At 37.4% G+C, this 27749-nt stretch overlaps 1 protein-coding gene across 1 annotated transcript; it reads left to right on the top strand.

Annotated features, from left to right (window-relative positions):
* The first annotated feature begins 919 nt into the window (after positions 1 to 919).
* Positions 920 to 26237, top strand: LOC114133335 (mitochondrial intermediate peptidase). The gene is made up of 19 exons (XM_027999155.1): positions 920 to 1376; positions 1512 to 1685; positions 2762 to 2850; positions 2955 to 3041; positions 3139 to 3202; positions 3286 to 3468; positions 4735 to 4891; positions 5011 to 5059; positions 5514 to 5574; positions 5701 to 5753; positions 7713 to 7866; positions 7996 to 8073; positions 8839 to 9046; positions 9669 to 9778; positions 9863 to 9937; positions 11127 to 11243; positions 16194 to 16315; positions 17599 to 17672; positions 25966 to 26237. The coding sequence occupies exons 1-19, from the start codon at positions 1230 to 1232 to the stop codon at positions 26064 to 26066; spliced, it is 2103 nt and encodes a 700-aa protein (XP_027854956.1). The 5' UTR covers positions 920 to 1229; the 3' UTR covers positions 26067 to 26237.
* The last annotated feature ends 1512 nt before the right edge of the window (positions 26238 to 27749 follow it).

Below are 27749 nucleotides of genomic sequence, written 5' to 3'. Positions count from 1 at the left end.
AATGTTAAGACCTATTAATTATTGGGTGGTGTAGTTTTAGTAGTTCTTTGCCAATTACACAAATGAAATTTTTGTATAACTTGCTGTAAAAATCGCAAGATAATAGAATAAAATTCTTTGACGTTTAGCATTTATTTATTGACAAGAATTAGAAACGTTCTCTAAGCTCAAAACAAATGATACCTAAAATTTTAATTATGCACAGTACCCACCAAAAGTATTCATACCCCATGATCATTATTTCTAAAGACAGTTTGTTGCAAATCCACAAGTTTTTTTTAAAGATTTACAATACGAAGAAGTGTATAATGGGAGTACATAACTTTTTTCACTAATCTGAAAAGTGGCATGTGTATATAAATGTATTCATGTGATGACGCTAAATAAAATCCATAGAAATTGTTGTCTTCAGATGTCACCATGATAGAAATGAAACTCGGCATGTGCCGATTATAATGTAAATCCCAATGATAATCTATGGAAAGACGAAAATTTTCAAAAATATTGCGTTGAATAATTTTGTAAGAACTAAACATTGTGAAATGCAAGTAATATTAGATGGTTTTAAAGTAATATATTAACTTGTTTATCACATAAAATTACTATTTAAATGCACAGGAGTTTGTGGGAGTAACATGACGAAATGTGTCAATATTCAAGAGGCGCGAACCTTTAAGTGATGCAATTTTATTTCATTACCTGCTTTTTAATAGGAAGAACTCGCGTGACGACAGATTTCGATGGGTATTCGCACTTTCGACACACCGCATTTGTGCAAACACCTGTTCGTGTAAGATATATTCACGCAGAATATGTTACATTAAACACTTCTCCAATAAATAGCGAGACATAGTCAGATCCGTTTACTTTATCCTTAAAGGACTTGTATTCTTTTTCTTTTTTTTTCACGAAAGGGCGAGATGATACAAAAGTTTGGATTCGCATTGAGTAGGCAATGAGCTAACATGCTATCAGTTTTGATGCTAGTTGGACAGGTCCTCTTTTATTCTATTGGAGATAAATATCATTCGTTTCCCACCAGGAGTAAAGGTTTCTAATGTATTCGGGATAATTAAAGACACGCATGTTATTTTTGGACTTGCCAGACAGACTAACGTGAAGGCTAAAGTTTAGCATGCCCTCTGTCACTTTCTATCAGTATCAACAGTTAACCCTGCGGTAGAGCTTTCTGCTCTTTAGGACACGAGTTACAGCAGACTTAGTTCACAATGTCTGCTTCCCAAAGGCTGCTTCACCTGGTGAAGTACAGGAGTCTGTGGACCCATGTACGGAGAAAAGTCACCACATGGTCTCCTGTTGGTGCTGCTTTCAATGCCAAACCTTTCAGGAGTCTGGACCTGGTTGAGAAAAACGTGGTTTGTACATTTTTCACATTCTCACCTTATGTATTTACTCATGTGATCGTTTGGTGCAGGAATCAACAAAAAGCTGCAGTTTTTTGGTAATCATAATGACATATTTCCAGTCGTTTTATGTGTTTGTGTGACCAGGGTTTGTTTGGAGTGCCAGAGCTCAGCTGTCCTGAAGGCTTCCAGGCAGCCACACAGACAGCTCTGAAAAACACGGAGCTCCTGCTGCACAGAGCCTGCTCCTGCTCTCCAGGTGTGGAGACAGTGGAGTGTTTCGACCAATTGTCAGATGGGTTGTGCAAAGTGGCTGATCTGGTGAGTTTACCCCCCTTGGTCATATATTTATATGCAATAAGCATTAAGGTTTACTTTGATTTAGGGGAAAAGAAGAAACTTTTCATTTAAGTGTTGTATCCAAGTAGGCAGGAGTATTCAGGGCTACGGCATAATGGGATATCTATAGGACTTAAAGGATAAAGCACCTTTATATCCACCAGTAGGCATGGGTTGGGACACGATTCTTAATAAGGATGGCTCAAAAAAAGTTCTCATGTTAAAAAAAGATACAATACTGCATAGGCCAGTGGTGGGGCTGCTGATTTTATATAAGTTGCTGTTGCCCCTCTGGTCACCTCTAGGTGATGTCACTATTTTTACAGTATCATTACCTTTAGTAAGCATACAGTATTTTAGTTTATCACAGTATTTACAACAAAAGTTACGACATAAATATGTTTCTTGTTTTAAGGATTGTCTTTAATCCTTAAAAGACAATCCTTAAAAAGACAATCCTTGTACAGTATTTACAACAAAAGTTATGACATAAATGTGTTTCTTGTCTTAAGGATTGTCTGTATAGGTTGTTTAATTAAAAAAAAAAAAAAAATTAAATCCTTGAGAAAAACTACCATGCTAGTAACATTGCTTTTCTATTTTATTAGAACAGAATTTAAATGTCATTAGATGAATTCATAATTTTCAAGTCCACCATTACTCAAGCCTGTGTTTCTAAACAAACTTAAGGTCAATGAATCCACGGTGAGCTGTTTGGAGAGATTTAAAATGTAATGTACTTAATTAATAGTTAAATATAGGGACCAATGGTAGCCACTGCAAAGCAAGCCAGCGCTTTTACCGACACGCCAAGGTTCGTGGGGGTTTTAGCAGTACTATTTCAAACAATTTGAAGCTCTAAAACCAAAGATTACTAATTTGTTCAGTGGCTAATCTCAGAGTAAGCCAATAAAATTATATTTTGTTCCCCGTTGTTTTTTTTGTGTGTTTTAAATGAACAATTGTTTATTTCTGCACTTGCAATTGAGGAAATTGTCAATTCTGGAACATAAAAATAAATGCTCAGTCCTAGTTTCATTGTCTTAATTTATTTGCAGGCAGACTTTATAAAAGTGGCCCATCCAGACCCAGCATACCGTGAAGCTGCAGAGAAGACCTGCATAGACATTGGCACAGTCGTGGAGAAGTAAGAAGCATGGGTCTTTACAAAGTTACACAACTTACAGAAACTTTGGAAGCTGGTAAATTGTAAAATATTCATGTATACCTGTTGATGAATTTATGTTGCAGGTTGAACACTAATGTTGAGTTATGCAAGAGCCTGAAGAATTTACTGGACAACGCAAAAGTTGTGGCAGAGCTGGATCCTGACACAAAGTACATTTATTAGGAATCTATTTAGTTTTTAACTTTGCTGTAAGTGACGATTGTTCAGACATGGTCAAGCTGTATTTTTTTTTTTTTTTATTCTTAGGCGAGTGGCAGAGTTATTCATGTTTGATTTTGAAATCAGTGGAATTCATCTGGATGACAAACTGGTGAGATTTTAGTTTAAATAATCCTCTTGACAGACTAATTCTGTTTAGGATGTCTCCACTTATCCCTCCTGTTTTTCCTGCAGAGGAAAGAGGCTGTTGCTCTTCACGTTAAGCTCCTGGATCTAAGCAACGAGTTTCTGATTGGCTCTCATGTGCCCAACAGAATCGCAAAGTCTGCGATTCCCAAACATCTGCAGGTCCTCTTTGCAAGTGACGGAAGTTTCATTCAAATTGGAGGACTGCATGCAGATTCCCCTGATGACTTGGTATGTTTATAATCTGAAACGCTAATACACTTCCCTTGTTGTTCAACAGATGGCGCCATTGCCACAGTTCAAACCATAGTTAGGCTAAGTTCATGTAAAGTTTCTGATCTTTGTAGTTCTTTCTGCCTTATACATGGTTACTTTTTTTTTTTAAGTGAATTGTTTATTTTATTATATTTTGTTGTATTATGAATTGTTTTAGCATTATAGTTTCTCTAAGTGATACAACTTTAGTTCTTGCTCATAGAGGCACATCTTTAAGAAATATAACACCATGAAAAAACTGAAATATTTTTTGTCACACATTTCAGAAAGTTAAATTCATTTATCAATAACATTCATCAGATAGAATGAAATACTTCCAATTTTTATTTATTGTAATTGTGATGATTATGGCTGACAGACAACATAAACGCAGAATTCAGTCACTCAGAAATGTTGAATATTGTGAAGGGGTAATATATTTGAAACTCGTGATGTCACACCCTAATCAGCTAATTAACTCAAAACATCTGCAAAGGTTTCCTAAACCTCTAAATAGTCTCTCATTCAGCTACACAAGCTTGTCAGATGTCCAGAAGACATTCAACAACACCCTCCACAAGGAGGGGGAGCCACAAAAGGTCACTGCTAAAGAAGCTGGTTATTTACGCTTTGCTGTATACAAGTATATTCATAGAAGGTTGAGTGGAAGAAAAAAGTGTGACAAAAGAAATTGCAACAGCAACAGAGATAGCCACAGCTGTGATCAGATTGTTACACAAAATCCATTCAAGCTGAGGCTGAAGTCAGAACATCAAGAGCCAACATGCAAAGACAAATCCTAGACATGGGCTACAAGCATCTCATTTCTCATGTCAAGACACTCCTGAAGCAGAAACGATGTCACAATCACCTCACCTGGACTAAGCAGAAGCAAAACTATACTGTTGCTCAATGGTCCAAAGCCATGGCCATGTTGTTACTGTTCAGCAAACTGACCTGAAGAGAGACACTAGACTGCACGATGCAGATGTGTTATGAATTTATGTTGTTTCACTTTCTGAAATGAGTGACAAAAAATATTGGAGTTTTTCACCATATTAATCTTTTTAGATCTGGCTGTATACCACAGTAATAATCTAATGAATTTATTTCCACATATAAAGGTTTTAAAAAATGCCTAGCCAAAAACTATACTTCATTATTTATATATATATATATATATATATATATGTGTGTGTGTGCTTGCGGGCGTGTGTGTGTGTGTGTATGTCCACTATCTAGCTACGAGAGATTGCATACAGGATCTACCTCTATCCCAATGCTGACCTTATGGAGTGTCTGGAGGAGCTGCTGAAGTGCAGGTACAAACTGGCCAAACTGGTTGGCTATGACTCCTATGGACACAGAGCACTAAAAGGAACCATGGCCAAAAATCCAGGTAACTTAGTTAAAAACTCAGTTAAAAAGCTTTAGTTTGCTAAAACATATGTTAGTTTGTTGGAGCACCAGCAATTCTTCTAGAAAAGTTTTAAACGTTACCCTTCTCACTTTCTGTAGAAACAGTGATGAGTTTTCTCCAGTTGTTAACAGACAAGCTGTCACAGAGGTATGGCCTTTTTTTTAGTGATTTATTTATTTTTTTGCTACTTTTGTCTTTAAACGTTCTATATCTGAACATTTAAACAATAAGTCTGTGGGCTTTATTAAAATCATCTATGCATTGAAAATGTAGTCAAATAGATGTTATAATCCCCAAAAGCCTCTGGCTTTCTGTGTTCCTTATTTTATGCAATTGTATTCTGCATGTGGAGAATTACTCAAACAGTCCAAAAAGAAAAGCATGTCAGTGGACCAGAGTGCTCTAAATTACCCACAGGAATTATTGTGAACTTGTTAGCCTGGCAGCCTGTCCAGGGTGTTCCCCTGCCTTCAGCCAAATGCATGTTGTGATAGGCTCTGCCCCCCATTGACCCTGTGCGGAAAGAGCTGCGTAGAGCCAGGAATTAATGCCTGCAGACAATTAGCTTGTAACTTTTTACTTTTATCTTTTTATCTCCCAGAACAGCAAAAGATTTTCAGATGATGAGAGACATGAAAAAGAAGCTCAACCCTCGAAACGCTGTGGGTGTTTTTTTTCATTACAAGCAGGACTATGTTCCTTTATTATACAGTGCTACCCTGATACTTTAAATATAGAACATTAGTTCAAGCTTCAGTAACAATCTGTAACCTCTTGTTTTCCCACAGGAGTTAATGCCCTGGGATCATCCATTCCTCAGTGGTGTCCTGCGTGCTGAAAGGTGGAAACCTTAACTTGTTTTCCAGTTCATTGTCATTTGATAAAATCAGGTTAAGCTGTCTTTATGTGATGAGCTTTGACGGTCATATTTCCATTCTCTCAGTTTGTGGAACCAAACTGTGCCTCAGGTGTCACTTGTTACAAAGGCTGATATGGGAGAAGCATGGGAGCTGCTTCAGTGGTGTCTCCATCTCCTGCTTGAGAAAGCTTTAAAAAATCTCTATTTTTTTTTCTTTAATATAATGTTTTCCTCTCTCATAATACCAAGATGGCTTTATGTAGAGTTCCCACAACTAAATGTGTGTAGGAAACATTAAAATAAATTAAGATTTTATTGCAGTAGCATTATCTCACACTGGAAAAAGTCAAACATACTCAACACTTTATTTCATCAATGTTTATTTCATCAAAGGGTGGTATTTATGTAAACTTTTAAAATTTGATATCATGTTATAATGTTTTCCCTCATCAAAAACATATCTAGAATGTTGCTTTGGTACCTTCCTGTATGTTTGAGAAATCCTTTAGTCTCACATGGCAGCAATTCAAGTGTGCCTAAACGCTTGCTCTCACAAAGTGCTGCCTCTTTCCACGCAGCTCCTCCTTGAAGCTGTAGCCTCCAGCCAATCTGCTGCGGGTTTGTTAAGTCTGTGGCAGCAGCGTTTATATCCATCACCTCTGGCAGGCCATCAATTGGACGACTCCGCTGTCTTCTGGGAGCCAATCAGGGACGGGCAACTGCACACTCATGTTTGCATAATTAAGTTTACGACGCCAATCGTAACACTTATTACACCAACTACTTTTCAGTTCAACTCTCTTAGAGCAACTGTAAACGACATAATGAGAGCATTGTTGTGATTACGCCTTGAAGGTGGACTGTCGGGAAGAGGTTTTTCAAGATTCAAAGGCTCAATTTTAAAGCGTCAAATCGCAAAATCAGATTTCTATTAAGTGATTTTTAATATATACAGCATTTTTATAACTTCAAGGTAGCACAGTTACCTGAGTGTGCTATAAGCTGACTCTATGTGCCTGGAAAATACATGATATTGCCCCTTTAAGAAAAAAGAAAAAGATGTTTTGAGTAAAATGACTAGTATTGCAATTGTAGGCAAACCAAACAATTCTTTTCCTATAAATTTCACTGAAGCATAATTTATTCTTCACTTTACTTAAATAAAGTGAAGAATTTACTTCACTTTATTTATTTATCATTTTTGATTTCCTGTTACCCTAAATCAGGGATTTTCAATTCCAGTCCACAAGAGGTGTTATTCTTACACTTTTAGATGCACGTCTTCTCCAACACACATTAATTTAGGTCCATATCTCCTCTCTAGAACTTGCCATCCAAGTAAGTCAGATTTCCTGATTTTCAACACTGTGAGAAAATATTTCTTTAAACTTGACCACACCTACAATCTGAGAAACATTTAATAAAGTTCACAAGAACTGGAACTGTGGAAAACCAAGCAGGCGAGCACCTAGATGTATGTTGTCACTATGCACAGTATGGAGGAGAGTGAACCAGTGCATTAAATGTGTGTGAATATCAGAGCTGACACTTGACTTTCATCTGTTATTAATCACTAATGACACATGGATGAAATTTGGAGGTAAATAACCATTTGAGTTCAGTGACATGTATTTAAAGTCACATCCACAAGACATGCACATATTTTGCTCCATGTTATTTAGGGTTCAAATGTGGAGAATTACATTTTTAATCAATGAATTAAGTTCTATTATTTTTTATTGATCAAAATAATATGAGGAACTAGATGTGGTTTATTACTTGGAAATAAATGTAGAAAAATAAGTGCGGCCAAGGGTTTGATCTTAATCCTGAAGGTTACTTAATGGCAAAATATTGCAGAATCTTTCTTGCATTTGGTTGAAAATTACAAAAAAAAAATTCCCTTTTCTAATAATTGGATTTTCCTTTTGCTCTTTCCAGATACAACATTGAACCGAGCCTCTACAGTCCCTACTTGTCTCTTGGTGCTTGTATGGAGGGTTTGAACAACCTTTTTTCCCAGCTGTATGGTGTCTCCCTCATGTCTGAACATCCGGGTGCTGGAGAAGTGTGGAGCGAGGACGTCCGCAAACTGGTAATGGAAATCTTCTATGGCAATGCAAACCTCATCGGTTTTTTTAAAATCACACCTTTTCTCTGGAAGTCTGTTTTTTGCGTACAGCTTGTGCTCTGATTGTGATGAGGTTTACATGTGTGTCACTAGGCTGTGGTGCATGAAACTGAAGGCTTGCTGGGATATATCTACTGTGATTTTTTCCACCGACGAGATAAACCTCATCAGGTAAGTAAACACAAAGTTCACATCAGGTCTGAAATAGATCTTAATGGGTTGATCAAAATTTGTAGCCAGTCACCAGTCGTTCAGTTTTTTGTGAAGCTTTGTCAGAACCGATTTAAATTTCTCTTTAAACTTTCTAATATATTATTTAACAGCATTTATAGAGGCAGTGTTATGTATTGTACAGGCACATAGTGCCATTTTATAGCAGAATAAAGTAATTATGTTACCTGTAGTTATAAATTTGCTGTATATGTCAAACATGACTTGTGTTTGATATATAATTGATAAATGTTATATTAGTCTCCAATTTGAAGCTGCTGCCTCAGGTTCAAATTTTTCTATTTTTCTTCTCTAATTCAAAACATAAATGGTATCATTTTCATTTTCTGGTCTGAAAATTAGGTAATGATTTAGGTCACCATAATAAATCATGGTTAATAAACTAGAATATGATGTTCATTATATTAAAAGTACAATTTAAAAATAACCTTCAAGCAGGTGCTGGATACTTTTCAATAGCAAATATTTCTTATTCATTATAATGAAAATTCATTTTTTGTTATTCTGATGCAATATCCTGATTTTAAATCTTGCGTTTCATTAACTGTAAGCAGACAAATCCTCTTAATTACAGAAATAAAGGCTTATAAACATACAGCTCTGCGTAATTATTAAAATATAGTGTTTCACTTCAGTTACTGAAATTAATGAACTGCTCAATAATATTCTAATTCATTGGACGCAACGTTATGCTTGTCCATTCAGGACTGTCACTTCACCATCCGGGGCGGACGCTGGTGCCAGGAAACGGATCAGTACCAGCTGCCGGTCGTCGTGCTGATGCTGAGCCTCCCCCACCCCACCAAGAGCGCCCCCACTCTGCTCACCCCGGGCATGATGGAGAACCTCTTCCATGAGATGGGCCACGCCATGCACTCCATGCTGGGAAGGACTCGCTACCAACACGTGACAGGTGCAGCGAGGACGGACGCACACACCCTCTGAGCAAATCACACATTGTAACCATGCAAAACTCAAAGGGCTTATTTGAATTAAAGTCTACTTTGGAAAATGAGACAGGACTTAGTGAAGTAATAACAATCCAACAGCACAGAAGGTGTTCTCTGGTTGACATTTTATGAGCTTTATGAGCTCCAAGTCTGTAAATGATGACTGTGTGTAGTCCCAAATGTCACAAGCTAAAATTACGTTGTTTGACACAGACCTGAAGGGTTTTTGTTTCATCGCAGTGAATTTGAAATGGAAAGTGAGTCTGATCACGTGTAAGCCTCTGGCAGGGTTTACACAACGCTCGACACCATTTTCAGTGTCAGATGACTCTGAAAAATGCCAAGTAATTTAAGGGATCATTAGCCGCGTGACAATATTGACTAAACTCGTAGTTGCTACTTTAGTGGCTGTCTTGTTTAAATGTGTTCAAACATGTTTCTGAAATCTAAGTTGTTCATAAAATCGTCCTAATTTGTAACTTAATCCTAACCTCCAATGTTCCATTCCCCCCTCCCTCTTTTTTACACTTTTCACCTTTATTCATGAGAAGTCAAAGTTCATAAGTTTTCATGTTGCTCTTCAAGGAACCAGGTGTGCGACTGATTTTGCTGAAGTCCCCTCCATCCTCATGGAGTATTTTGCCACAGACTATCGAGTCATCAGCCAGTTCGCCCGTCATTTTGAAACTGGACAGGTATGACTGACACCGCAGAATGAAGAGAGTAGTGTTTTAAAAGACAACCTAGCTGACAGGTTTACTCTGTCTGTGTTTCATCAGCCTCTGCCTGAGAACATGGTGGCTCGTCTGTGTGAGTCCAAGAAGGTGTGCGGAGCGGCAGACACCCAGCTGCAGGTAAAATCCCCAGCCTATGGAAATCTAACTGGAGTTTTAAATTCAACACTTTTCAGGTTGATACGAGATTTAATCACAAGAGTTTGAATGGAGTTTTTTGTGTGATTATTACATTTCCATTAAACTAATAGGGAATTCAATTATGGTATTTAATATGTATTCAGATGTTATCATCCTAGATAATAATAATAATAATAATAGCCTTTATCTAACCAGATAAAAAACCTAATTGAGATCTCCAAGCTCTTTTGAAAGAGAGACTTGGAAAGATAGCAGCACCGTGTAGAAGCATCAACATTTACATTCAACCTGAGAAATACATTCAGTTAGTTTCAAAAGTGTCAAAGCATACAATAATAAAAACATGTCACAGAAAAACTTTTACTCCTACTTCATTATCAGTTTTTCCCTTTTTTCCCTTTACATTTGATTTCAGCATCATGAAGTGTAATATCTGGCTTCCGTGCACATTTTCTTCCGTATTACATAGGAGATCACATCTCCTATGTGATGTCCACACAGATATGGACATGGAGCAGCCAGTTCAGATGGTGTCTCTTTGGCTTTTTTTGTTTTTTAATGTTGAAAACAACAACTAACAAATCCTGATTTGACTAAAAATGTACATCACCTATATTTGTTGTATGTGTTGCATGCATACAAACTGACACATTGTTCACAGGGAGGACTGCTAACATGAAATAATCTAAAACAATATTAAATATGTAATATTGAAGTAATAAAATAACACATAAGCACACTGTTATCATAAAGTTCTGCTGGGGGTCAGCCTGCCAGAGAGTCTAGAGGGCGTTTGAAATAGTTACAGTATGTCGGGTCGGATTTGGCTTGCGGCCCTGGAGTTTAACATATGATTCAAAAGATGCTTCCATTAGTTAAGATTATATCCGGATGTTGCTGGACTGCACTGTAGTGGGCCAAACCCTTTATTTTTAGCATCTGTTATGAAATTAACAGGACAGTATATAGGGTTGGCATTATGATTTATTGAAAACTAAAATATAATTTTCTGATTCTTGTGGAGATACTTCGTCAGACAATGCTGCAAATATGAACGTTAAAAACAAAACAGGCAGCTCCTGTGGTAATTTACATTATTGTGTGTGGGAGAGCCCTGAGCTTTTTGTTGTCGTTGTTGTTGTGTTGAGTTTTCTCTTTTTTTTGTCAGGTTTTCTATGCAGTCTTGGACCAGATCTATCATGGCAAACCACAGAACCGCTCCACAACAGAAATCCTCAAGGAGATGCAAGAGAAGTTTTATGGGTTGCCTTATACACCCAACACGGTACATCCCGATCATAAAAGCCTTTTTTACAACTATTGATTAACTTGCATTCTCTTCATCAGTGTCTTTAAAAACACCAAAGCCTTTTCCTTTCCTTCTCTACTTTTTGCTTCGTTTTATGTATAACCCCCTCAGACTCAAAGGCAGTTATAGGATTAAAGTCCCGTTTAAAGCTTTCCTGAAATAACAGAGCACACTCAGTCCTTCTATGAGCTCTCCTATGGGAAATATTTGAAACTCTTCCTCTGAGCCCTTTAATGAAAAAAAGAGCCAAGTTTTCCCCACTTCTGCAGCTGTAAGTGAAAGGATGGGGCCAAGAGGTAAAATGGAATAAAATGAAAGTCATATTTCAGCTTGCAATGGTCTTCCCTTGGAATTCCCTTGGAGCTATAATTATGTGGGGTACCATCAGGAATACAGATTGCAGAAAAGCTGAATATTGCCTCATAATGTCAGCGTCTAGGTCTGCGGGTCTCTTCAAAGCACTCCTGCTTGTTTGTCTCTCTGTAACTCTTATGGTAGTTTTTGGACTGCTGAGTGCTCTTTAGCTTTCCAAACCATAATGAGACACTTTGTGCAGAGCTGGATCTTGAGTCATGTTGTGGGATATATTCCTCATTTTAAGAGAAAGTGGACTTATTTAAACTCTCCAATGATTGCTCTCAACCATTTTAGAGTTTGTTGTTTTTTTCTTAAACTGTTTCAGCTTCTTTTTGATCTAACCATTAAGCTAGCTTTGAAACCTGTCATTAATAATGCACAGTTCTTGGTTCCTGTTGTGTACTAAGAAAGAGGATCAGCTGCGGGTAACAAAGACCACATGCTCAATTTTAAGATCAAGATGTTTGAGGGGAACTAACAAGCAGAAAGTGAGACATTTGTTTGCTTCTTTGTGTGTTTTCCCCTCTTTTCAACAATGATCCAATCTTTTTAAGCATTAATTACACAACAGCTCATGTCTTTTGTAGAATTATGCAGTTGTGGTGTAGCACGATGAAGGAAACACAATTTGAGCGTGGAAAGAGCGTAACATGTCTTTTATCTCCTGTATAAGAATGAAAAGCCTGCAGTTACTTTGTGTCTTTTGTAAGGATCAGACAGATATTGTGCTGACGCGTCACCCACATGCAATCTCTTAGAAATGTTGATGTTAATCATCCGATTTGAGTCAAAGGGATTAAAAACAAAAGAGAAGTTTAGAGTCTAAAAATCATTTACAGGGATAGTGTGATGGGTTCTTAAAGGATCTTCAAAAATAATAAATAGCTCTTCAAATAGCTTTTTTCTTACTCAAATGTGTTGCAAACAATTGCAAGGAAAAGTTGGTTAAACTCTTTGTAAACACTAACATAAGTAGAGTAGTTTCTTTTTTTATGAATGATTATTTCACATTTAGTCATGATACAAACCCAAATTTCTATGTTATTTGTTGGAGCTTTATTTAGGAGGCCAGCCCAATGTAGTGTGAAGAAAAATGATGCACTGTTTACATTTTTATTTTCAATATAAAAATCTGATAAGCATGGCATGTAATTCTCCTAAGTCTTCTTTACTCCAGTACATCTCCATGAAAATAGAATACCAACACTGAACATAAGCCTGGAAGACTTTATGAAACATGGTGGTGGCAGCATCATGCTTCCAGCAGGACAATGACCCCAACACGAAGCCACAACTGCAATTGAATGGTTTATATGAAATCATATTTATATACCATGTATTGACATGGTGCAATAAGTTTTTCCCACTTCACTATTATTTGCTCTTGTGTGTTTTTTTCTGTGATGCAAAATACATAGCAGTTCGTTCCTCAAACTCAACAAATTGAGAAAATGTTCAGGGTATTTGAATAATTTGCAAACTACTGTGCATTTTCCATTTTGTCTGAATTAGACGTCAAACAGCTTCAACAGGCCTCCTAATCTCTGTGATCCAAGCTGCCTTATATCTGTTTTACACAGCAAACTTTTCCTCACTACAAAGTTATGTGAGCCGTGACTCCTCTCAAGAGTGTATTTTCCTCTTATTAAAGTCCCCTCAGCCCAGAAGAGCCATGTCAGCATGACACTTTAGAGTCTGAGTATTTTTCCCACTGCTGCATCGCTCAGGGTAGATGAAGGTTCAAAGCTGTTTGACCACAGTTGGAGAGGATCAGCCAACACTTAGGTTTAAACTGTCAAACAGCTGCGGACACGTTTTATTGAAGTATTCACAGATATGGCAAGTGCTGCAATTGGATAAATTGCTTATTACCGTCTTAAAAAATGGGACTTATTTACAAATAAATTATGTTTTACAAAGTAGCAACAATTAGTCCTGCTGCAGCTGCTAAAATAGCAATATAGTATATTAATTATTACAGCTAGGATGTTGTCTGAAACCTTTATATTGTTAGTTTCATAAATAAACTTCAGCAACTATACCGATTTAAAAACCCATTAAACGATTTGTCTATTTTGCTTTAGATCAAAACAAGTATACCAATTAACTGGTTAATTAGTCAGGCTCTCTGCAGTTGGGTGCTTCACAGATAAGCTGCTCATGTCTTGTTAAATCTAAATTGAAGACATTGTTACTTTAATAAGACTGATGTATGGCGCATATAGAGATTCCACTCTGACTGTCCAGGTTTTTCACAACTGGAAAATTGTCAGTCAAGTTGTCTTCCTACCAGCTTACTGGTAGTGTGCAGCATTTATTTAGCTAGTTTTGAAACACTTAAGTTTTTAAAACCATGTAAACCATAATACCACGACCTGGCCAAGACCTCATGAAAGTATTAAAAATGTTGCGATCAATGCTAATGTCATTGTTCCAATTTTTTTTATTGGATCATCCATTTTGGGTCAAAACTTCACAATTGGTGCTTCTAAGATTTTTTTTTATTTCTAGATTTCATTATGCAGAAATGCATTCATTACATGAATTGGGGATTTCTGGGAAAACCACTAATCCCATTCAAGTCATCCTTTTAATATGTCTATCTAGCACCCAAATAATTTTTCTACGCTTTGTTTCAAAGACTCCAAGATTAGATAACAAAAACGCCCACTGTTTGTATTCCTCAAATCATTGAAATTACTGAACAAGCTACAAAGCACCACTTCAATAAATTAAATCAGAAAACAGTAGCATTTCTTTGTCATCTTTGTTGTGGTTTCTATGCTCATATTGAATCCCATTCTTAGCTGGGCAAACACTCCTGCAATAATCAAAGCATATCAATTCTAGAGAAAGATCAACTTTTATTACAAAAGTGTGCAGTCTGATATCATTGTTAACTGTAGCAGTAAACTTGTCTTGCTGAGTCTTGGAATGTTTGCTAGCTGAATTCCCCGGAGTGATCAGTGCACAGATCATAAAAAAAAAAACCTCGCCTTTATAGATATGGTGAGGGGCCCCTTCAGGCATCCACAGGGGAAACAAGAAAGGAGGAGAACGGCGCTTCCTGGCATTTAGGAATTTCCCTGTTTGTCCTTTTAATAGAAGGACCTTGTAAGCTGCAATTAATTTTTTTTGTCTACCTTCCTTCTCATTATATTAATAACTCAAGTGGACTGGCTCTTTAACACAGAGCTTTTAATGTACGAGATATCCTTTTTTGCATTTATTTAATAAGACCTGAAGTACCTGAAGATTTTAAAGCTAAATAAGTTTTACTCATGTTAAATTTTACCCTTTAGGTTCATGGCAGCTGTGTTATAGTTTGCAGGAGTTTCAGTGTTCGACAACAGATTCAAACTGATATTCTGACAGCCTCTCTTTACAAAATAAATTGAAGATGTTATTATGTTTTGTGCCTCTATCAGGTGTCAGTTTTTCCCACTTTTAGTTTCACTATATTGAAAGTGAAACAATCAGCTGCTTCTAAAATGAAAATAAATGTAGCCTTTTGGGTCTTCATCAATCATTGTGATAAACTTGATAAACTTTTTACTGGTAATATGGACATTAGAACATTTTATGTGAAGAGCTATTTTCTTGTAGCATTTCATAGTTTACATGGATCAACACGCACCTGCCTTACTCTAATAGTCTAATCTCTTGTTTTCCCATTTTGAAGGTATGCTTAAAGAAATGTATCATGTCATATTTATACTTCAGGGAAACAAGTAATGTGCTACAAATTAAAAGTTCCCTAAACACTAACAAACTTAAGAAATATTACAATGTAAGTTTAAAAAAAAAAACAACCTTTGCTTGGCGTATCAACAGTTGTTACACCAGCAGAAATTTTTGTGCAGAAAAAATAATTATTTTTGACTAAATTTACCAAAACATAAGGTTGTATTTTCTTTTACAAGTATCAGGATGGAAGGATGTTCTGCTGCAATAAAACATTGATTATTTTAATCCTTTTTACACATTTGTATGCACCAATTACTTTTTTAAAAACCGTATTTAAGTTTGAGGATAATATAATTGCATATTGCATTAAAAATAGAGGCTGCCAGCAGTTATGAGTCAGGCGCTGACTGAAATCTTTTCAAACACAAATGTTCTCTGCCTTACGGGCATGATGTGTGGCACATTTATTGTTTTTAACAAGCTCACATTTATCATCTCCACCTGTAGGATTAAATCTCCCAGAGGGGAATTAGGATTTTTCGTATATACAGTAGTTCTTCTTGTTTCTCATCTATGTAATTTGATTTATTGCGTTAAAACTATATGAATATTGTGATTAAAAGAAATAATATATCTTCCCTGTAATGTGTGAACACTTCTTGTAAATTACTGTAGCACAAAAAGTGACTAACAAATTCTGCTTGATCTTTTTTTCAGGTGAGATCAACTATTGTTGTGAATGTGAACACATTAAAGAAAATAAACCTATTTGTACTTAACTATTTGTACTTGATGACCAATGTTCTTAAGAAGTTTATATTCCCAGAAAAATCCATCCAAACAGAAGTGATCTAAAGTTTTATCCTGGCTGCTCTGTTGTAGGCGTGGCAGCTGAGATTCAGCCACCTGATTGGCTATGGGGCTAAGTACTACTCTTACCTCATGTCGCGGGCCGTGGCCTCCATGGTGTGGAAGCAGTGCTTTGTTCAGGATCCATTAAACAGGTGAGCTTAATGCTTCATGATTATCATTCAGGTTGAAGATCCTGAAAACTGGGGATCAAAACCACTTTGTTAGTTTGTAGTGTTTGTGTATTTTTACAAGGAATTAAGGGAAACTGGAAGAAATGTTAAATTAGATGTTTCCTACTGGGAGTGAGCTGTATCACCTATTTATAATTATAAGTAATTAGCAATGCTATATAAGCTTTTAAGAGGCTTTTCATTGATGCAGAATCAACCTTTGGCAAGAAGCTAGTCACTTTTAATGGTTCAGTTGCTCTTTAACTAATCAATCAAATTTTATTTGTATAGCACATTTCAGCAGCAAGGCATTTCAAAGTGCTTTACATCATATCAAACACAGAAACACAATGCAACATAGAATCAACAATCAAAACACGACATTAGGTCAGGTTCCATCAATAAATTTGTAATTGATTACGTTTCAAATACAATCCTAAACAGGTGGGTTTTTAGTCGAGTTTGCATCCATAGAAGATTTACCTGTTACACTCCTACTACTAATAAACTAATGAACCAAAAATATTTAGAATTACTTTGTAAGGTTTTATAGCTTGATAATAAAAGAATGATTTCTAAGGAGAGTGATATCGGAAAGTATGCTCAGAATGAGTATGCTCTTAAAGAGACAGAGGCCCAATTTCAAGGCATCAAAATGCAAAGTCAAATTTCATTTAAATCATATTTGATAAAAGCAGAATTTTATAACAACTGCAGGTAACATAGTTTCTTCATTGTGCTATAAATTGGCACCATATGCTGGGAAAATAAATAATACCCTCCTTTGAACTTCTTGGTTTTTAGAAAGTGAAATGATGGATGTAGACATGGTGTTGAACTGTTGGATGTCTGAAGTTCTGAGACTGATTCAGCCTGACATGCTGCCTCCTCTGGATACTGTTTGAGTCTCTGCCTGATGCTAAATGTGACATACAAAACATGAAGCTGGAACCAGCAAGTGTCTGCTGTGATTCATAAATCCATACCTGAGTCTACACCACATCCTGTAATAACACAAAGAGACAAAACTGGACAAAGCAGAGCATTATTTGAAATTCAGACGCTCTAGTGCGTTTTCAGGCTTTTTTCTCTACATTTTCTTTTTAAGTTGGTTTTTGTTTCACTTACTGTGGCAGCCCTGGTAAAGTAATAGGACTTTAGCTTTGGACATCCAAAGACTGCCCAAGGTTCTGACATGGGAGTATAATGCCATGTCTAACCATTTCTCCTCCTTGTCTTTCTCTGTCCATCTGTGTCTTTGTCAGGGACATGGGTGAGCGTTACCGACGGGAGATGCTGGCTCATGGAGGAGCTAAAGAGCCAGTGTTGATGGTGGAAGGCAAGTTAAAGTTGTTTTCACATAAATCCTGGAGGAGTGGGTTCTTTTTTATAGGAGAAATGTTCAAATCACAATAAACATGCAGAAAAGGGATTCCACTGGAAATGATCTTATCAGAAATCAATTTCCTTATTGTAATAGCTTCTTGTGATATGAGTATAATAAGGCATGTCTAATTGCATCACCAGTATGCCGGCAATTAGTTTTAACTATCTGGGCAAACTAATCAAGAAGCTCTTTGGGTTTCTTGCTTTGTTTTGTCTCGTTTTAAGCAGAAAGACGTCCTTGAAAGCACAGACGCAGCTCATCCAGCTGTTGTGGTTTTAACAGTCTCTTTCTCTGTGGCATATATTTAAACGTTAAACACACCTTATGCTTCTTATCTTTGTTTACAAGAGCTTTGTTGTCCCAGAGACAAAGCCAGCACTCCTCTGTGATATTGAATGTAGAGCCTGCTCTGTCTGCCTTCCAGCTGCCTGCATTTGTCCACAGAACAAAGCAGAAAGGGAAGGCGAGGCGGAAACTGCTGATTATAAGTTTTAGTGTCTGTGTCCTCAGCACTGCTGACTTTGCAAAGCTGGAAACCCAGTAAATGAACTGAATCCTTGACGTCTTCAGATAAGATATATTGGTTTGGAGCATGTGAACAATATATTACTGGGGTTTAGGTTCCTCTCTGACCAATATGCTGCATAGCATTCTTTAAAAATGCAGGTTTTTGGTTGTGGGAACCAAGATTAAAACATATTATTCAGTAAAGGAGTGTCTTACATTAGTACTTCCACAGTAAAAGAAGATTATGCAGCACTTACTGTGCATCCAGTAAAGGAAAATCCAGATTTCTTTGTTTCATTGTTAGCTTAAAATTCATGATTTTGTTTTGTGTAAATAATTAATAGCATTCTCTGAAGTTCTTTTATAACACTCAAAAGTTGGAAATGTCCAGTTTTCTATTTGTTTTTAAGACTAGCCCATGCATAAAAGCGGGATGATGAAGGCAGTTCAAAATGCTTCCCATAATAAAACCACAATACACTAATTATGCAAAAAGCAACACTTGTTACATATTCTCAAAAACCATAATCAAAATCATCAAGAATAATCATCATAAAATATATTAATCAATGTTACATTTGCTTTTCATCAAATTTAAACAGGTGGGTTTTAGCCTTTATTTAAAAGAAGTTAATGTTTCAGCTGTTTGGTAGTTTTCTGGAAGTTTGTTGGACGTTGTCGAGCTGAAGGTAGCGCTCCTCCTGCTCCACTGCTGCAGGAGCTCAGCCCAGAGCTGGAGCCACACTTAGGTGAAGCACTGACCTTAACTAAAGATGGATCTGAGAATGGGCTGCTTGTTGCCGAGTTTCCACAGAGCAGCTAAGAATAGAAATTTAAGTTTGGCCATTTCAGTAATCCTGTTAACGGGGAGTTTGTTAATCTCCCAAATAATGACACTGAAAGGAAGTACAATACAAACGATCTGCGGTCACCAGCCCTGTGGTCACCTCTTTCTAGTCCCAATATCTCAACCACCAAATAATTAGACCCTTCTTATTTCAACCAATGAACCCTTCTTAAACTCACATTTATTTTTATTGGATTCTTCTGAAGTGAGAACTGCTACTCACTGTGTGCAGCATGGCTAAAACCCATTTTGAATCTTCTAGCAGGCTTTCCTTTCCTTAAATCATCATAGTCAAGAGTGACCGTAAAAATGTCTGCAGGGGAAATAATTATTCTATGGTAAAAACATTACATTTTTCTAGCAACATATCTAATATCTTTTAGATCCTAAAAGATATTAAAGAGCATTAGAATTGCTAGATGATGAATCCAGATTCAGATGTTTTATGTCCCTCAAACCAAAAAGTCATCAAATTATTCTATTATTCCTGTCTGGAGAAATGATTAAACTAAAGAAAGACTTTCCTGCATTTCTCATCCAACCATCACATTATTTTCACTATTGGATTGATTTATTTAACATCATCATGAAAGCAGTTATATAAAACCATGTTAGTGAATTCATTTCAATGTTTCAATTTTTATGGTTAACATTTTTGTACACAGTCTGGAAAAGTGTAGAACCGAATCTTAAGTGTTTTCTAGATCTGAACAGGTATTTAAAAGACAATAAAATATAGTAAAACATGTAGATCTTCACACTTTATTTCTTAACTCTTTCTCTAATACACTTAAAGTACAGTGGAAACATTGCTGGGGAATTATTTTTTTTTTGTTTTGACATTACTTTTTTAGCAGCAGTAGGGTTAGAAAAGAGAGAAACGGTAACTAATGTACATAATCCTTCCAATGTAGTACATAAAGGTGACGTTTCCTAGTTTTCATCAGTGAGGTGATAGAAGGGGGAACCGTGGCACACATAGCAGCGGGACCCAAAGGCCCAGTGTTTATCTGGACGCCCAGAACTGTCCGTTTCCCAGGAAGAAAAGTTCTGAATGGAAACCCATTTATTAAATCTGCAGGAGAGGCTTCAGGACAGGGCGAGTTGGAGGGGAAGAAAAGAAAAAGGGAAGGAGGGGATGAAAGGTGATCGACTAACTGAACTAAACCTGAGGTCTTGCTACAGAGAGGGCTTTCACAGTCCAGGCTGCTTCTATTGCTTCAGTGCTGAACACTGGAAATGGATCGGCTCAGGCTCGGTGGCTGAGTCCCAGAACTTTGTTGGTCTTTGTATGTTTCCTTTTTTTCCATATTTCACAAATTAGTTTTGCTGCACATTATTTCAAATTCCACTTTGGATATTACATTGCTTTTAAGAAATCATAGATTCTGCTTCCAACAGATTACAGTCAGTCTGAATGAGCAAAGACGTTTCTTCCACTGTGAACATCTTGTTTAGGAAGCAGCCTATGAGGAAACTTTGACTTTCACTGAGGACAACAGGAATAGCTAGTTTATCACTGCAGTCATTTTAAGAAGTAATCATTCTCAAAAAGCTTTCAGGCTCCAACACAGCAAGTAACACTTTGATTGCTTATTGTGCCAAAATGGCAGTACAGGTGAAGCACGTACACTAAGTAAATTTCAATTTCAACGTCTCGAATCAGTTTTTCTGAACTGCCAATGGTTTCTCAGTTAAGATTGTTGACTGGATGCAAAACTTGAATAACCTTCAACTTTTTTATCATTTTCTGCTCATAGTTCTCCATGATGCTAGATAATATAGATCTAAACAGACTTCCTAGATTATTTTTGATGGATACATGGTTCTGTTTATTCCTAGAGGAAATTTGGGATTAAGTTCACTTTTAAAAGTCAACTCCACACCTGGATTGTGTCAGGATGCTCGTCTTTCCCTCAATTTGCATAGATGCACTCACACCCACATGTGCTGTGTAAGCTCTGCACTGGCGGCAACAGTTAAACATTTATAGCAGCAGCTTTCTTGCAAATGACACCATGTGAGGAGGACTGCACACTCTTCTTAGGAGGTAACCATTGTAACACACAATCATTTCAAGCACATCTGCTCCTGTTTTTATAGCAATTAGTCTTGTAATTAGAGCAACTATAGCTGTGCTCTTTAACAGCTTCACTCAAGCTGAAGAGCTGGCTAGATTAAAATGAAGTTGGCACAATGCTTTGAGCCAGTCAATACACATTTCCCTCTGCCAAAGTGTTTTGTCATGAATACAAAGTTTGCTTTTTTGAATTTAAATGGCTTATCTTCACTAACTGTAAGCTTTTGTACTTTGAGAAAGGACATGTCCGAAACAAAGCGCTTCACTGCACAGTGTTTGTCATCACCCTTGTCTTGCTTGTTTTCTGGACCTGTCTGAAGTGAGTGTTTGGTGGAAACATTTCCTGAACTTCAAAGCTGTAATTACAGAGTCAGTGGGCCTCTGGTTTGCCTCCAGGCCTGACAGAGGTAACTGCTTTTCGCACCTTGACATGTTTTTCGACTGGCTGTAGCTCCAGCAGCCACTGAAGCAGCCAGCGATATGTTTTGAAGTGTGGGATTATATAATCCTGTCAGATCTTAGCAACCTAGAATATGTGGATAATACAATTACAGGGAAGATGACACCACAGAGGACTTTAGGCGATGTACCGAGTTACTGCTTGCTGTTGGTTTATTCACATGTTAAAGCAGAAATGTAACATTATGACTGCTCCAAGTTGTGGGTGTAAGTGGCCTACTAAAGAAACCAGTAAATCACGAAAAGCCAAGCCTTTGCAGCTCAGATGAATCAGTTTGACATTTAATTTTATCTACAAACTTGTGAATGTTTTTTTTTTTTCTTAGAAATTTAGCTTAAGGCTATTATACAACAACCAAGTTTGTTTGTTCTGCTTGTTTTAAACTGGAGAGCTATATTTTTATCTTTTTTCTTTATAAGGAATGTGGATCTAGCTTTTTCCATTATGGTATAACATTTTCTAGGCGTAATTGAGAGCTTTGATGAGTTTAACCAGCAGTAGCTGCAGGCAGAACAGCAATTTTGAAGCATTTCTGCAGAATCTTTGTCCCCAGAGCTGCCATTACTGAGACTCAGAGCTGCTAGAGGCCACAGAGTTCTTCATTTTGCAGATAGCCATCGCCCCACCACCCTGTCTGTAAATAAACATGCTTTTGTAGTGTAAGTTTAAGCAGAGCGTAGCTTTGAGGGCTACATTAGGACATGGTTGTACTTTTATTTGGTGTTCATATGAGAAGACACTGTTAAATATTTTTGGCTTTCCATGCTGTCTTACTTCAGTTTTTAATATTCTAAATAGAGCAGTGTTTCTCAAACTTTTCATAGTGAGATTTACCTTCAAAAATACCAAGATTACTGCCATCTTAGCAGATATTTATTATTTCTCCAAAGCTAATGGAAAGATTAGGTAGAAACTGGTCTGGAAGCTCAGCACAGAGCAGCAGTAAAACACAGACATGTTGGCTCTACATTTGACCATCATCTCAGCTATTCTCCATAGACTCCACATACCCACGTTCCAGTATAGGTACTTGTTTTTCCATTTCTCTGCAATAAAAAACACATTTTTCACACACAGGAAAATATATTTGTAGTTAAATGCAAAGGGAGTCAGGGATTTTAATGTCCTCACATCAGATTTTACACTTTATGCAGGAAAAGGGTTATTATTTTTGTTCTCACTCAAAGGGCTTTTAAAAGCACTCTGAAGAAAAGAACTCCTCCGGCCGTTTCTCCTCATGTGTCCTTTAACACCTGCTGTTTTACCCAGACTCCGTCGGCCAAGTTGGCGTACGCTGCTGGCCCTCAGATGACTGTAACGGGTAGAAGCCCCTTCATCAATGGCTGCGTCAGAGCCATTATGAATGGAAATGGAAACTCTTAAATACGAGATGACTCACATGGCAAAGACTCCGTCCTAAAGCTTTCACAACAATGGACACAAAGCACAGATTATGTTTAGTTTGGCTCTGGTTTTTCCTCAGCGCCTGGCCAAGAGTTAGTATAAACCTCTGCCAACTGAAACACTATCAAGCATGCTAAAAGACTGGGAGAGTATCTGGGCTTCAGCTGCTGGGGGAAAGCAGAGCCGGCTGGATGGATGACCGACTGTGTGAATGTGCAGATTTCGTCTGTTCTTCAGGTGTTTGAGCCAAAATAGACAAAAAATTACTCAGTGATGTTTTCTGTTTAATTTGGAAGTCATTCTGAAACTATTTGGATTATCTAGTAATCAAAAAGGTCACAACTGATCATAAAGAGTGAGGCTGGTTGTTTCAGATGTGGAAACAATACTTTGCCTGCAGTAATAATTCCATGTAGTAAGTACTCACATATTCTTTGACATTTTGTCACAGAGTTGGCACAAATACCTCACCAGAGCTAAGAGATTCCCCAGAGCATGATGCTGCCACCACCGTGTTTTATCTGTGAGTTGGTCATTTTAGGGCGTTTTCCAGAGCTACTTTATGACCACAAAGCGCAACGTTGATCTGGAAGTTGAATTGTGGTCTCATTGAAATAACTGCTGAATTTATACAGAGGAAATGTTACACTCTGGTGGATTTTAAATACTAATAAGGTTATTCTGGAATGCTACTGCTCAAAATGGGTTTAATTTGTGGTATCAGAGTAAAGGTAGCTGGATGCAGACTTTTAAAATTTTTTTATTTTATCGATGTTTGAAAACTGTGTGACCTTTTTACCTTCCCTTTTTGCGTTTGTGTCACATTAAATACTAAAAAACTCATTAGTATTTAACATATGACATGGTTGACCAAAAAATACATAGCATATGCATTTTTTTAACTTTTATTTTAGCAGGACAGATCATCCTTTTATATTGAGCACAGCAGAGTATTATTGTAAATCAGATTAAGATGCTTCTTCTGCATGCCAGTGTATTCACACAGTAGGAACATCTGTTTCATTTTAAACAAATACGGCTCAAATACAGTCAAATTAATTTTTAAATAATAAAAAAACTTAACTCACAATGATCTCATCTAAAAGCAAATCTAGTGCATTGTACAGAGGAAAAAGAAAATTAACAATATGTTGTAGTTTTCATTTGAGGCTTACAGGCTAAAGGTTTCACCTCAGAAAAAACCAACAGAAATTTATAAAACAGCCAGATATTTATTACACAAAGTGGAGCATAAAGGACGGCAAGACGCCCACCTTTTATATGAAGATGGAAAATGAATTTTGAATAACATTTTAAATCGTTCAGATTGACCTCTGTGCTTTTCAAATGTTGGTCGTCTTTTTAAACGGACGCTGACTCTTAAAGCTCCTCTTAAGTTTTATCCATCTGATTCGAGCTACAGGCTGTAAATAGGTTACAAGTATTTAAAGCATGCTATTTCCCCCAACTGTTGGACTTTATGTGTAACTTTAGTCTTTAAAATATCCACTTGTTCTCAACACTCGGGTCTCCAGTTTAAAGCGGTCATAATCTTGTTGTCCTCAGCCGTGGCCACGGCTGTGATTTAGGGTTATCACTGCTGGGTGGATATCACCGCTTTCATGTGGCTGTCTCGTTCCCAGGGAGCCAGGAACCCTGCGGTCTCTCTGTGTTATAGACCCCTGCACCGCTGGTATCATCTTGTAGCCAGTGGGCAGGGTGTGACGGGTGGGTAAGAGGAGAGGATAATCCCCCATCTCTCCCTCTTTCCCCCCTAATGTTCTCATGCAAGATGAGTAGTTTGTACCTGCTGTCTCTGTTTCAAGGTGGCAGCAACAGCATCAACTCCCCACTGTGTGTGTGTGTGTGTGTGTTGGTGCGTCTGTATGTTCAGTTCATTTCCAGTCATGCGTGTCCGGGCAGATATGCTGGTGTGTTAGTATATGTGTGTGCGCTCAATGGAGGTGACCCATGCAGGAAAGAGGAGGGGGTGGGGAGGGTGTTATTTACATTGGCAGCTGCACAAGGGGAAATGAACTGACTTCAAAGCAAGTGTGCAGCTGAATTGTAAAGCGAGCGAGTGAGTCCTCCACGCATGAGCTGGCAGACGGCCTCTGAAATCACACAGACGTTCTTAGAGCTTGCTCTCGCCTGCGCAGTTTTATATACTCCACCGCATTTGTTATACAGAGGAGTCAGACGGAAGAAAAGTTCCTCCATCATTATGGAAGTAACAGTCAATTCATTGTTTGTGTGTTTCTTTTTTAACAGATGAAAATTTGAAACGTGCGGTGGAGGCTTCAGAGTTTCCCCCAGAAAACCTGCTAAGCCCAGTGCAGCCGGCTGCCATGTTTTTGAGTTAAAAAATGTTTACAGTTGGCAGAAAATTTGAAAATATCACTTGATAGTTATTGGAAGACTGGAAGATTAGTACCTAAACACCAACTGTAAAGTCTTAAAAAAGGCAAGAAAACTAAAATAAATAAACAATGCTAAGCCTGGTGGGGGCACAAGTAAAGCCTGGTGACCGGCCAGGCTTATAATACACTGAGGGAAACCCTGAGACTTGTTTTCAAACCACAAATACCCCTAAATAAAATCCAGTGCAACCAATTTATAAAAAGGTCCAGTTTGAACACAACAAACCTGTAGAGTAGAGTGGCAATAGAGTGGTAGAGACATAATCAATACACACAGGTGTGTGCTATTTATGAATTGGGTGACTTCTGAAAGCAATTGATCATGCTGGATTTTATTTAGACATATCATAAGAAAGGGGGTGAACACTGCTTTTATCATTTATTATATGATAAAATGTCCAAAACTGTCTAGACTGTTTAAGATTTTTATGTGTAAATGGAAATGTGGCATTGGCTCAAACCAGAGCCTTACCAAAGCTTCGGCTCACTGATTTCAACATCATTGTTGTGTTTTCTGTGTGAGACAGGCATGCTGCAGAGACGGCCCAGCATGGAGGACTTTGTGGACGCGCTTGTGTCTGAGCTCAACCCGAACTTTGAGACCTTCCTCATGGACTCTGAAAGCTGATGGACACACACATCCAGCTTACAGAGATTGCTCCGGGCTTCATCTTCACTTTATCTGTAAATTCACTGTTAACATGTTTTCTATAGTAACGCATGGAGTCATATTGACTTATTTAATATACCTGTTGACATAACTTAATTTGAATTAAAGAGTTGAGAACTTTAAAGACAAGCAGTCAGATTGTTTCTTTTCAGTGAGTTTAACCACTCGCTGAAAGTCAAAAAGTTCTGGGTTTCTGGATACTTTTGTCTTTTCTCTTTGTTTCTATTCTCAATAACTCAACTCTGCAGCCGCAGCCTCGTCAAAAAGCGGTGCTCTGCTCACAGGATAGCCGTACATTGTTTTTTCCTGCTTAAATCAGCATGAGGAAGAATACTTAATCCGCTCTTCCTGTCATGTGCTCATTGTTTAGGCTTTGAATTAATGCCGCTCCATCTGTTTTGTCTGTCAGGAGTTTTGGGGGGGAGGCGAGCAGAGCTTTGGCTCACAGTTTATAGTCTAATACGAACCACACAACTGGAAACTTTTTTGGGACATGTCCAATCACATGAACAGCTGCCTCAGTAGGAGATAATTGGTCACTTCATTCTACAAAGTAAGTTTTATTCATTTGACATTTAAAGATGAGGAGCACAGACTGTAAAATAAAGGCTTTAGTGACTTTGACTCAATGTGTGGGTTGCGTCCGTCTCAGACAGGAATCACACTAAGCAGCAGCTGCTCCTTTTAACATTGTCTCTGCTTGCCTGCTTCACACCTGAGCCTGAGGAGAGGCTCCACATGGTTGCAGAAGATGTGAGCACACTATCAGAGAGAGTGAGCAAGCTGTGTGGTTCTCCCACACAGGGAACGCTGTTTGACACTCAGGAAACAATAATATGTTTAAATGCAAGCACGTATCAGCAGAAAGCTGAATTTACGCTGAAAATAAGTAGTTCCAGCTGTGCATTCGCACAGTAATTGTGGACTTTAAATGATTTATTTGAACCGTCTTTGTTCTGTAAAGGGTGGGTTGGTTAATCAGATCGTTGTTCATTAATGTCTGAATAATTTTCCCTCAACATATTGCACAGACATTGACTTTAAGTCTATACTTTTCCAACAGGGTTGATACCAGGGCCAATTAAGGGAGATCCTGGTTACAAAACGCACAAGCTTCTGTTTGTCTTTGAACACTGCAAAAGCACAAAAAAATAAGTTTTTTTTATCTAGTTTCTAGAGCAAAAAGAAGTCAAAACTAACTTAAAAGTACATTTGACTGATTAAGTCAATAATTTCTAAATGTTGATTAAAAAGTACTAGTTATAACAAAATATCTTATCAGTGAAAGAGACTCCCAGAGGAACTTGTACTTTTTAAAATCTAAGTAGATAAAGTAATTATCTTCTTAAAAACAAGCTCCTATATCTTACAGAAAAGTTACTTGTTAGTTTTTTTTTTAATTTCAAGTGCATTAAGATATTTGCACGAGTAGTAGATCAAAAATAGTTGGTATGATTTTGTATTTTTGCAGTGAAGTTGTTCGTATAATACTACCACCCAAAAAAAGAACAGTTCAAATGAATCATTCAGATCGATGAGTGTATTTATTTTTATCTCATTGTAAATTTATGCTACTCGTGGGATTTTTAGATAATAAAAAACTTTCTTCGGGTATCACCTTTAAAGTGTTCAGCAGGGAGA

The sequence above is a fragment of the Xiphophorus couchianus genome, chromosome 18 (genome assembly GCF_001444195.1).
Source record: "Xiphophorus couchianus chromosome 18, X_couchianus-1.0, whole genome shotgun sequence".
Classification (NCBI taxonomy): Eukaryota; Metazoa; Chordata; class Actinopteri; order Cyprinodontiformes; family Poeciliidae; genus Xiphophorus; species Xiphophorus couchianus.
The sequence above is the reverse complement of the archived record's forward strand: the minus strand, read 5'-3'. Positions and strand labels throughout refer to the sequence as shown.